The 12,866-nt window shown below is 33.4% G+C and overlaps 1 protein-coding gene across 4 annotated transcripts; it reads right to left on the bottom strand.

The window, feature by feature from the left end:
- Window positions 1–5,361: 5,361 nt before the first annotated feature.
- LOC105114642 (probable NOT transcription complex subunit VIP2) lies at window positions 5,362–12,666 on the bottom strand. 4 transcript variants are annotated; one of them, XM_011011259.1, is made up of 14 exons: window positions 12,494–12,666; window positions 12,247–12,332; window positions 11,776–11,884; window positions 11,503–11,681; window positions 11,015–11,396; window positions 10,229–10,447; window positions 10,031–10,132; window positions 9,529–9,617; window positions 9,259–9,444; window positions 6,327–6,749; window positions 6,189–6,241; window positions 6,060–6,101; window positions 5,717–5,861; window positions 5,362–5,600 (listed from the first exon to the last, which is right to left on the bottom strand). In XM_011011259.1, exons 2-14 carry the CDS (start codon window positions 12,262–12,264, stop codon window positions 5,541–5,543), a joined length of 2,007 nt encoding a protein of 668 aa, XP_011009561.1. In that variant the 5' UTR covers window positions 12,265–12,332; window positions 12,494–12,666; the 3' UTR covers window positions 5,362–5,540. The 4 variants fall into 4 exon arrangements, with proteins under 4 accessions (XP_011009561.1, XP_011009560.1, XP_011009562.1 ...); XM_011011258.1 differs by having other exon boundaries at window positions 12,490–12,665; XM_011011260.1 differs by lacking the exon at window positions 5,717–5,861 and having other exon boundaries at window positions 12,490–12,666.
- Window positions 12,667–12,866: the final 200 nt, after the last annotated feature.

Consider the following 12,866-nt stretch of genomic DNA (forward strand, 5'->3'; position numbering starts at 1 on the left):
TCCCTCAATTCCTTACCCTACTTCTCATTATCTACAACATAATCTAAATAAGCTAGCTTGACACCCCTTTCTTAACAATTTTCTAATAGTCATTGCAGGAATAATACTACCCAAAATTACCCTTCTCTCTCCTTTATATTCTACCTTCTTCCTTTCTCTTACATTAAAATTCACAATCTTATTATAACAGTCCATGTTTGCATGGTGTTTACCTAATCAATCCATCCCTAAAATTACATCAAAATCTTGGATCATCAATGGAACTACATCTACTCGCAAATTTTAACCTCCAAATTGTAAATTACACCACCTATATATTTCATCTATGTCTGCTCTTTCCCCTAAAGGAGTACTAACCGTTAACCTTTTTTATAACATATATTTTGGCATATTTAGTTTATGCATTTGAACAAAAGAATGAGTAGCTCGTGGATCTAGCAATGCATAAATATGTTAAGCATTCAAGGTAATCATACCTGCTACCACATCTAAGGCAGCTCGTACCTCCTCCTAGGTTATATGATATACTTTTCCTTGGGTTTTATTCCCTGTACTCCTACCCCTTCCTCTATTTGCACTGACCCCAGATTGTGCAGGTTACATTGGTTCCTTTTTAGAGACATCCACTGTTATTGATTGTTGTTGACTTTGAGCTTGTCCACTTGCGTGGTTTTGATGGTAATGCTTATTTTCCCCATATAAGCGACACCCTTCAATAACATATATGCACTCCTTCTAACTATGCCCTTCTTGTCCATATATAAAACAATGCCCTAGGGTCACTCTATAATCTCTTAGGTGCAATTGATTACACACTTCATAGTGGAGATGGTTTAAAGTTTCTTGTCTCATAATTCTTGATGAATTTCCCCCTCTAACTAGCCCTTACAGGCTCCACCACTTGATTGTCCACTCCTTTGAACTTGAAAGAACTTGCTAGTATTTCCTCTAAGAAACTAATTCTTGGATAATCCTCCCCAACTTTGTTTTGAAATAGGTGGCTAGAAAACTGAGTAGCAATCTCTTTTCTCTTTTTTGCTATTGTTTTTCCCTATCTAGTCATGTCAAGTTGATCTACTTTAAACACTGCCTTTAGAGCTTGAGTAGCCTTTACCAATTTCATTAAAGTCTTTGGTTGATAAGTGATTATCCCTTTGGTCAATCCCTTTTTAAATATCCCAATTCTATAATGCTTAGTGGGAATCAACATGAAGGAAAATATAGAAAAGCTTTGGAATTGTCTTTCATACCCTATAACTATCATATCTAGTTATTTCAAATTCAATAACTCTTGCTCCTTATTCCATCGATATTATGCTGAGTAGTTTCAGATCTCAAACTTATGTCTAAAATCAGCCTAGGAAAGCGCCTCTCTTATTCCCCCTTCCTTTATTGTAGCCCACCAAGTTTAGGCCTCATTAGATAATTATTGAGCCACACAATTGACTCGCGTATCTTTAAGCATTGGTATATGAAAAAGGGACTTCTCCACTTTCTAGAGTCATCATCCTGAGATTTTTGTGTCCTCCTCTTCTAGGTAGGATTTACATTCCATTTCTCTCATACTTTTTACCCAATAGACTAAAGTTTAAACTTTTTCCGTCTTCACTCCTCCTGTAACTCTTATCATTTTAGCCACCACAACCCTCACTAGCTGTTCTACAGACACAGGATCCAGAGACTGTATAGGTGCCCCAAATGGCATTGTAAGCTAAGGTGGATGAACCTGTTCAACTAGTCTTGGTCTTTGAACTCGTGACACTTTTATCATTGATGATGCCGCTGAAGTACTCTGTGATCCCACTCTATGCCTTTCCTGCAACCTAAGATTTTAGGATGCAGTATCCCTTGGGGGGGTCACTCTTTTTAGCCTTATTATTATTTTGTCCCCTTTCTAAAACAAGGTCAATTTGATCCCCAACTCTAGCTCTAGCTCCAGCTCAAGTACGTGCCATTCTAAATGAAAGATTCAGGTTATATATTAGTAAAACTTGCTTTATGTTCACATGCACATCAAATTAAAACCCCGCTCTGATACCAAATTATAACACCCTCTATTTAATTTATGTCATATTTGTTGAAATATTAGGTAAATTATATATATATCATGATTCTCGATCCTTAACTAACCTAACAGCATTTTAAGCTTATTATTATTATTATTATTATTATAGCTATCAAAAATTCAACAGATTCCTTATTTTAAATTGACCTTTCCAAGTGTCAACATTTACCAAAAACATAATTTATTATACATAATTATGATCCACCCATCCTGGATCTTCTTCAATATAATCTAATTTCTTATCACTTCATCCACTTAGACTTAGACTTATACCTTCTTCATTTTCCATTCTAATGATAGTGTTATATATCTTTTTTCCCCAGACATGATGTCATTAAAACAAAGCATATTATAAAGTTATCTACATGCATACTAAAAACATTTTAATACATCCACAAAAGAGATTTAATTATCTAAATAGTGGTATATGACTTTACATTAATTATATGCCCAAAAAATAACTTCAAATCTTAATGAACTAAAATATTACATAAACCAAATACCAAAATGTACCTAGTAAATGACTACCCACAATATAAGAGAATCAAGCTTATTATGTAGTATGAGAAGGACCTGCAACAATGCAATATAATTGATTTATTAATAGCAGTTTAATTTATTTATACATATATATACTTTACACTTTTTTTTTAACATCATAATCTTTAATAAATTATCTCTAGACATATCCTATAACTTTAGTTACTTTTAGATGACTTCTCCATTACGAAGCTTCTTAGTTTACTTATAAAGTTTACTCCTCTTGCCATATTGGTCCCCATCTTAATGGAAACCAAGTAATCACACAAATAATCCAGGTCTTTCTCAATTTCTAATCAAGTTCATTACCACCTTAGCCATCTTTTATATAGATAACTAAGTTCTATAACCACACCTTCGTTTCCATTCTCACGATTGACTAAGTTAATTTCTACATCAAATTTTCTTAGTTCCTACCTTCATGAATAACTAAGTCATCTGACCATACCACCTTAGCCCTGCCTCTACGAATGGTCAAGTCAAACACGATTCACCTTAGTTTTCCACCACTTAGAAAACTAAGTTAAAATCAAAATATTTATATCTTCTTAGTTTTTGACCATTCAGACAACTAAATGATACATGTTATCTTTTATATTAATTAAGTTTTTTTATAGAATAATTTTCATTCTTCACCATATATTTTCATAATTCTCTTACATTCATGACACAATTCTATTTCACTAATTATAAAGCATACATAACAAAAACAACCCATTCACATACAAGAAAAGAAAGAACAACTATAATAACTTGACATGGTTAAAGAGCAAAACACCTACCTATAGCTCTAGATGTTCGAGCTCGCTGAACTGAAGTTCTAGCCAAAAATGTTCCTCCAAGTGATGTTTTTTCTCCCCTTTAATTGTTCTTCTTTGCCATGACTTATAATCTTTTTTTTCTCCCTTCTCCCTCACTTAGTTTCTTCTTAAATCCATGCTTAATGGAGTGATTTGTGTTTTATGTTTTACACATTTTAGATCCTTAATTCTACATAATTTTTACTCTCTCTTAAGATAATTTTTTGTTTTAAGTGTTTTACTTTCCTTTTCTCTTCCTTTTTTATTTCTTTGTTATGTCTTTGTTTAATATCTAAATGTTACTAGTTTTAAAATATCTTCCGAACTTGGAATGCCCTAAAATTATAATTGAATGTAGGAATATATATTATGAGATTCCTTATACAATTTCAGTCCAATTTACCAGTTCGATTGAGCGTTATGCTCAATAGCGTAAAAGTAGTCAATAGGTGTTTTTATTTTATTTTATTTTTCACTAAAAATCAAAATTTTGTCGTTTTATTTTTTATTTTTTATTTTTTATTTTCATTATTATTTTTTAACTATTCATTTTAATCACTCATTTTTCAGGATTTCACATAGTAAGTATATAGAGTTCAAAAAAAGTGATCTGGCATGGATGTATCTTGACAAGAGAAGATTTCTACAAGGTAAGTTTATTAAGTTTAAACCTAGAGCCAATGGTACATTTAAGGTTATGAAGTGGGTTGTTGAAAATGCTTACAAGATTGAGCTACCCGAACATCTAAATATTTCAAACACTTTTAATGTAGTTGACTTATACCTTTAATATGGTGATGATAATATATATGACTTGAGGACAATTCTTTTTCAAACTACAAACATGACACAAAAATATCTCTTAATAGTTTTTTTGATGTTAGGCTACTTGAGTTTAGGTTAACAATGCAAATAGATAAAGTTCTAACTGCTCTTTATGGTTAGCCTATGGGCTAACTTTAAGCTCAAATTTGCGTGTCTTTTTTCCATAGAAAAATAATCATTTTTAAGTTTAGAATATGATTTTTCCATATTATTCAACAATGCATGTCTTGAAGTTTTTTATAATAAGTTATGTTCATTTTAATTTGTAAGCTTGTGAAATGTCTATTTTTGTGTTTCTTATAAATCAAAAACATGTGATAATTATTATTTACCTAGTTTTCTGTCAAAGTTATTTGAAACTCAATTATATTCTTTTAGTGTTTTTCTAAACTTAAAGAGTTATTTTAAATATATAATATTAAATCAAACCAAATATTAAAATCTTTTAATATAATTTGTATTGAAAAGTTTTTTACTTGCTTTTTGGTGATCTATATTTTCTTTTATGAATTGTAACTTATTCTCTTAATTGTAATATGTATTTTTAAAGTAGTGAGTTAATGTTAGTGAGTTGATGTAATAAATGATTTCTATATTTAGAATAGTGAGTTAATCATGACTATCTCTATGATACCTTAGAATGGTAAACAAAAACTATCCTGTTACATTTTCATATTCATACCATACCATCCCGGTATCAAAAAATCCCAGCCCTGATATCCGACCTTAACAGTGTTTAACACTTCTACTGGAGTAGAGAGCGTGCAGCTTTGAATTTTGAATAATCAGTGCTGTCTAAGACACGGCAGCATTATAGCCTGCCATGTATACTGGCTGCGTGACTTCAGAACGTCCTATAAAATCAAAATTGCAGGATTTCAACGCAATTATAACATTCAGTGGTCTACAACATTACACGTTTAACTTGAATCCTCGTCTATTGGAAGGGATGCGCTTGCATCAAGTTTGACGAGAATTCTTAACTGAGAACAAGTTATTGCAGCAGCACCGTTCTATTTTTTAAAAAATAATTTTTTTCTAAATAATTTTTTTATATATTCATTTTTTTATATATTCATTTTTTTATATGTTGATATTTTAAAAAATATATATATTATTTTGATATATTTATAAATAAAAAATACTTTGACAAATAACTATCAACCCATCACTACCAAAATATACATGGTTAAACAGACCGATGGCTATACAAGTGCTGTAAACTACCAAATTCAAGCAAACACTAATCTGCAAATTGACCATGTCAACGACACATGACCAGAACTTTACATGTCAAATTAGAACACTAGTTAATGATGTGGTAGGCTCGGTCTCTTTTCCACCATCTCATAATGAAGAAGGAAATTTTCCTGCATCAACATGAATTTTACCACTGGGGATCAGAAATCAATTAAGCCAGCAAACATGGAGTTAGAAAGCATTCTAAACATATGAACTAATTAACTAATTCCAAACGAGTCAAAACCTTGAGCTTTATCTCAAATGCATTTGGTTCAAAACAATGGTAAGACCCTCTCTCATATGCGCTCGTTTTAACAAGTGGCTCTGTGTTGGGTGCTCTTTTTAACCAACGCAGTTGCTCCTTGTGGTACAACCAGCCTCTTTCATAACTGACAACAGTAATGATGCCACCAATAGTTAAATATTATATAATTAGTAAAACTGCATGTATTCAAAATCCTGAATGGTTTCTTTCCCCGAGCATGGGATGGTTCATCCAAAGCAGGAAACTCAAGGAAATCAGTCAGGAAAAGTTTACACAGATATGAAACAAATACAACATTCGATTCATCAGAAACAGAACTTACAGTATGTTGGCAGCATGTAGTTGAGCTTCATCTTTGGGCATGCTGAAATGCAACAGGATGAAGAAAGGCAAGTGTTAAAACTTGAATGACAAGAAAAGAGAGCAGAAAGAATCCACTGAACTACTGCACCTGTAAAATGCATAAAGCAACGTATCTGTCGAGAATTTTGAGAAGTAATGATGCTGCAAGACCCAAAAGAAGAGCATTCAAAAATGGGACTAAGGGATTAAAATTAAATAGCAAGAGGATAAAAAAGACTAAACTCACATCCAGTGGAGGTGGTGGCTTAGCATAATAGCATTTTGGAACATTGAACTCAAGATCACCCTTAGCAGGCTCTTCAGACCATGGGGAGCCAAATGTCTTGTGAAGATTTTCTGTTGAATTCAAATTCAATCCAAGCGTGGTCAAATCAATCCCAAGTGCCAGGGAGGTCAGATCAGGATCATTCATCCTTATAACACTTAACAAGCCAAGTAACCCAAATGGATCAGGCGCAGATTGTGCTGCCTGCATGGATTTTATGCCCTGATCTCTAAATGGTTGATTGACAGCTGACATTTGTTGTAGTCGAAACTGGGAATGGCTTGGGTGTTGATACTGCTGGATGAGCTGGTCGTATGATCCAACACTAGATACTGTATTTGGCAAATTTAAAGGTCTCAGACCAAGTCCAAGTGGTCCACTGGTCTCAAACACAGATGAAATGGATAGTTTAAGAGAAATGATTTCTTATTAGGGAAAATGAATAGCCATAGATATGCAAAATAAAAATGATAGTCATTGCACCATGACACGACTAAAAGATTGATGTCTTCTCCCAAATACAGGAGTGTCGAAGTAATAAATAACCCGGCAAGACCAGGGTCGAACCACAGAGAGGTTAATTATACAAATTATAAACGACAATAGTAACAACAACAACAACAACAACAATAATAATAGTAATAATAATAATAACAATAATGACAATAACAATAATAACTATAATAATAATAATAATAATAATAATAGTAGTAGTAGTAGTAGTACTAATAATAATAATAATAATAATAATAATGAAAGAGAAGAAGAAGAAGATGATGAGAACTTGGAGATGGAAAATTAATGTAAGGATTAAACAATAATAATAACAAATGTCAAGGTTAGAGGTTCCACTAATGGTATATCAAACAAGTATAGTATAAACTCTTATTATTCAATTGGAAACCACACACAAAGGAGGTTCCAATCAGATTATATATTGTTAACATGATTACATTAGTCATCTTATTCAATTAATACTAATACTTGTAAATCTCGTCAAGCATTCATGATTATAACTTATGTTAACAACAAATCAAGTTCCTTTCATAGCTCAGGTGTCGGTTATACCATACATTATAGGCTATGAAAGTGCCAAGCATTTGTTGTACCAAGTGTTATACAACATAAATCAAGATTAATCATTTAACAAGCAAAGTATTAAAGAGTGAACAAGATAACAAATACAAAACATGTTAGTATCAAACATTAAAATCCATATTAAGTTTACATTATACTTATTCTTACACCATTAGTGTAACTTTTTCACCTTGACATAACTAACTTAGCTAGACATAATGAAAGAAAGCAAAATAAATAAACAAAATAAGAACATAAAAGTTAACTAAGTAAAGGAAAGGAAATGAAAGGCATAAACTTAATAATAATGGAAGCAAAGCATAAGCATTACAAAAAATACAAAGAGAGAAAGGAAGAGCATGATCTTGATCTGGAAACCAAGATGCCTAAATACATGGCAAATGTCTCCTTTTATAGGCCAAAATTGGGAACTATTGATTTGACGACTAATTGATAAGTGGGTGGCCAACTTTTGACTTGGTGACAATCCTTATCTTCTCTTGTCTGCCCACAACGTCATTGATAACGTCAAAATTGGAGCCAGTTATAAACATGAAAGTTGTAGGCAATTGTCTCAGCTTTCTTGTGTAAAAAATTCAACTCATTTGGACTTCTAGAACTCCAGATATGGCCAAAATACCAAACAGTGCTCGGGCTGCAAGACAGATTCGGGCTTCTTTGTTGTTGATACAATTTGGACTTGATAATGGTCTTTTTAGATCTTGGGCTCCATATGAAAGTTGTAGGCCTATGTCTTACCTTTCCATCCATATAAATTGGACCTAAATCTGAGATATATAGCTCTAGATATGACCCAATTACCGAACAGTGTTCCGGTTTGGATCGCACCGACATTTCTTTTCTAAGTTTGGTCATCTCTTTGCCTTTGCAATTTAAGTTCTTAAAGTCATCAATCAATATTTTCATTTATGTGATAGGCCTGCATTTAAAATGAACATTTACCATAAATTAAAGGTATCTTATATTATTAGATATATTATTATAAAACATGTTTTAGTTAAGGAGTTATTGATACTTCAAGTACAAAATAATGATATAAAACCATGATAAAAATACACTTTTAAGTAATAATCACACCACCCCAACATTAAGAAATGAAACAAACAGTAGTGTGGTGACCACCAGTGGCAAATATGAGTCCAAGAAAGTTTTCTTTTAGGTTAGCTACAAAAGTACCATACCTTTAAGGCCCATTGTTGATGTCACCCTTCACTAATGACATCTATTAATTTAATCCTCAAAATTATTTAATGTTTTCAATTTTAGGCTTCCCTCCATAAAAAATCCAAATCCATTAATAGAATACATTAAACATCCACATGGTAAAAATCAATCATGTTTAACAATTCAAATAATGATAAGAAAAATTCAATTTAAACTAGAAATTTTGAAAAACTCAAATGTGCACAAATTGAATTACAGATTTCAATTTTTTTTTATTTTAATGCTTTACTATTAATTTTGTTTATTTCAAAAATTTATAACTTTAAAAATCATTAAATTCTGGAGTTGCCATGTGGTTATTTAATGGATTCCATCAACTTTAATGGATTCCATCAACTGACTTGAACTAAGAGTGTATGGAAGGAGAGACATGAAAATGTAAGGATTGTTAAGGGTAAAATTGATGGGTTCAACAGATACAAGGAAACATTAATAGAAACCTTATAGGTGTAACCAAGCAAGGACTTGCAATTGACTACTTTCATGAGATCTATGAACCGCATTCACTTGTGGAGGCGGAGCCCTCTAAAGGGCATTGCAGAAAACCATTAATAGCACTAAACTTCCACACCTGTGGGTGATAGATCAAATGCGAAGAAGGAAATATTTCTGAATCATGTAGATCTTGATTGTTTATAGATGCAAAAGAGACGCTACTACTGACAGCAGGGGAGTATTTCTGTTGCTGTTGCTGTTGCTGCTGAGGACGATATGATGAGTAAGTGTCTCCTAAGTTGAATCCAGCAGATCTTCCAATCTGCAGAGTGCAGCAATGAGGTGTCAGAGTACAATGGATAGCATTATGCTATTGCTAAATTTCAATTTCACATAAGAGACTCACAGAGAAGTGCTGAGATTGCATCATTGAGATAGAATTATCATGCAGTTGTTCTTTCTGATGCGTATCCATTGTATAATCAGCATTACCACCTGAATCACATCCAGAATCATGGTCAAAACATGTGAAAAATGCATTACCAATTGGAGGGAAAAAATAAGGTCCTCTATTAGACATGAGTCTTTTTTTTTTTCCTGGCATGGCACAAAATCACAAACAAACAATGGCAAGACATTAATAACATTATAGATCTGACCACAAAAATATTAGTTAATCACACACTAGCGGAACTTTTATAGTAATTTACACGGGCATCACCTCCTGATTCAAAGGTGTACCATGGAAATGAGCATACATGTGAAAATTAAGGTGTACCATGGAACAGTAACAACCAATGTCCTCTAGGGAGATTACAGTACTGATGAACTTCTAGTCCCAACAACCAGAAGACAAATGTGTTTTCATTATACAGCATGTAAGGAGTTTGCTTGAATGAGTTTGGAACCTTTAAATCCTGGTAAAGCTGGAAAATCTTCGTTCTGAATGCTGAACTCTTGGCTTTGTTGAACAATGGGACTAACTCCTATACCAGGTTTTCGTAGTGAACCTGCAAATATTTCCCTTGTATTTTTCACCTATTACAGGTGAAAGCAGAGAAATAGAAATAACCATAAACAAAATTGCAAAAGCGTGTTTCAATTACCCAATTGACCTTGAGGCCCTCCAGCAGAACTAGGACGACTTGTCAACTGAGGGAAATCATTGTTAATGTCAAAAGGGGAAATGTCATTGGAATTCACATCATTCAACATTCCCATTCCCATAGAGCTGAGATTGTTAACACGTGGTACATGGCTTTGGGAGAGAGGACCAACGGCAGTATGGTATGAGTTTCCTAAGATAGGAATTACCTGTGGATTTCCTGAATCCACAAAATGTCATTCACATGGGCAAATACAGGCAGTGAACAGTAAAAAAAATTTGAGATATCAAACCAAGTGGTAGAATCGTAAATAAACTAGGCATAAACTAGATTCAGCCATGTTCTTTTACATTTGGAAAGACTCACGAGTGTGAATCCCCATAAAATCTAAAAGATAATGACAATTTTTTTTTCAAGAGAGCAAGAAAGAACTTTAAAAGGCCTAAATCCCAAACTAGTAGGGGTCAGCTATATGGATCCTTTTGCATCATCCATGCGATCATAAACAGAGAAAAAGCAGGCAGCAAGCCTGCAACCCCAAGCACATTTAACTTTGCAGTTATGTTAGTGCTTGTAAAAAATTACAGACAATAACAAAACAAGAAGTCAAAACCAAAGCTCCACTTAAAAAAAAAAAAAAAAAAAAAAAACCCTCAAAGTGGGCATCAACACAGTTTCAAAGTTAGCAACGCCAAATGGCAAGGATATTTTATCACATTCAACCAAGGCACCCGTAAATTGTTTGTTCAACAGAAGCACAGATAAGTTTCTTCCTTGCACACAAACCTTGTGGAAGCACACCACCCATTAATCTATTTTGTCCTTGCACACTTAAACTGCTAGATCCACTATTTGCAGTTAAATTCAGACGAGATGCAAGACCAGGGACAGATGGTCCACCACCTGTGCTTAAGCTTCTCCCAATGTTCCCACCAGATACCATGGTCCCTCCAGGACTCGTAATCCTTGGACCTGCATTACCCAAAATTTGGGATACCCCCAAACCTGGAACAGCATTCCGGTTACCTATTCCAGCAGAGGCTGGAAGAATTCCAGGTATAGAACCACCAATTCCATTTGTGTTACTGCCATATCCCAGATTTCCTACAGCGCTTATACCTCCTTTATTTGTAACCCCTGAATGTCCATGGGAACTACCATGTGACAACTGCACAGTGCAAACATTAAAAAGAATAATCAGGAAAGTGGGCAGAAGTTAACTACTGTCAAGAAAACAGGATACACATGCTAGATTGAAAACAATTCACAAATACCTGAGAGAGACCAACAGGAAGATTATTGGATGCAAACCTTCCACCGGAGAGACTTCCAGTTGGTTGTTGAACCCCACTCGAAGGAATGTTGTTGACTGTGGTGTTTCTTGATGCAAGTGTTCCTGGCATGTTGGGTACATTAAAGCTCCCATGAATATTATGCAGCCCTTGAAAAGTTCCTGCAGTGCCAAAAAAAAAAAAACTTACAATCACATAGAAATCTGAAGGAAAACAGGAGAAGACAAAATTGAATCTCAGGAAAAATCTACCTACCACTGTGATGAAAAACAGGAGATGCTGCACCAGACTGACCAGAGAAGGATGTAGCAAAAGATCGTCCCGTGGTATCTGGAAGATTTGAAGCTGATCCGTTTAGAGAAGACTGCAATCCAGAATGAGTGAAAAAATTGCGCAAAGGAATAATATAAGGTTAAAAAAATTGGAGGAAAAAAAAAACCAACTTAAAAGGGGAAAAAAAAAAAAGACAGCTACATGCATGCGAGGGATAATGCAAAACAGAGCATATATACGCAGCACTTTATACCAATAGACTCCCATAACGCATTATGTATCTATCAAGAACAAATCTCAAGTACCATCAAGTAAAGAGCTGCAAAACCAGCTACTTAGTATACTCCAAAACAAAACCCCACCAACACCGAATCAACGACGAACAAGAAAATTCCCAACATACTGAAAACTAAATACTAGTAAGAAAAACAAGGTGAAAGAAAGAGTGAATACATTAAGTAACGTCGACATTTCATAAATGGCAAAAGCTCATGTGAGAAAGGGTTCCTATCCTTGCTGTAATGATTGGTCTTATTACCCTGAAAAAAACGATTCCCAAATTATTAAAAACCCTAGGTTTAACACAGAATCGAAAGCAAATATAGATTAAAGATTTGATTTTCTTTTTCAATATCATCTTAATACAGTAAAAAAAACTCAGTGGAGAAAAGTAGATCAAAAGATGGAAGCACCAACCAACCAAAAAATTAAGATATTATGATAGCTGTGATGGGTTGAAATCAGCAGATGCAATTACATAAAAGTAGATAGAGAGATCGGAGAATAGAGAAAAGGATCAAATGCGCGGACGAATGAATAATATGAATCTCTTTTCTCTATTGTCTTCAAAATAAAAGATTGACGGTACTGGTTCTTATCTGTCGCTTTAAAAGAGAACAAAAAAAGTAATGGTAAAATGAATCCCTTTTTTTTTTTTTTATCCGGCAAACAGCTTATATCCCATTTTAAATTTAGAAATGACAAAAAACACATATTTTTATTTTTATATTTTAAAAAATTATATTTTATTATATTTTTTTATTTTAAATTAATATTTTTTGTGTATTGTTTTA

The sequence above is a fragment of the Populus euphratica genome, unplaced genomic scaffold (assembly GCF_000495115.2).
Source record: "Populus euphratica unplaced genomic scaffold, PopEup_1.0 scaffold555.1, whole genome shotgun sequence".
Classification (NCBI taxonomy): Eukaryota; Viridiplantae; Streptophyta; class Magnoliopsida; order Malpighiales; family Salicaceae; genus Populus; species Populus euphratica.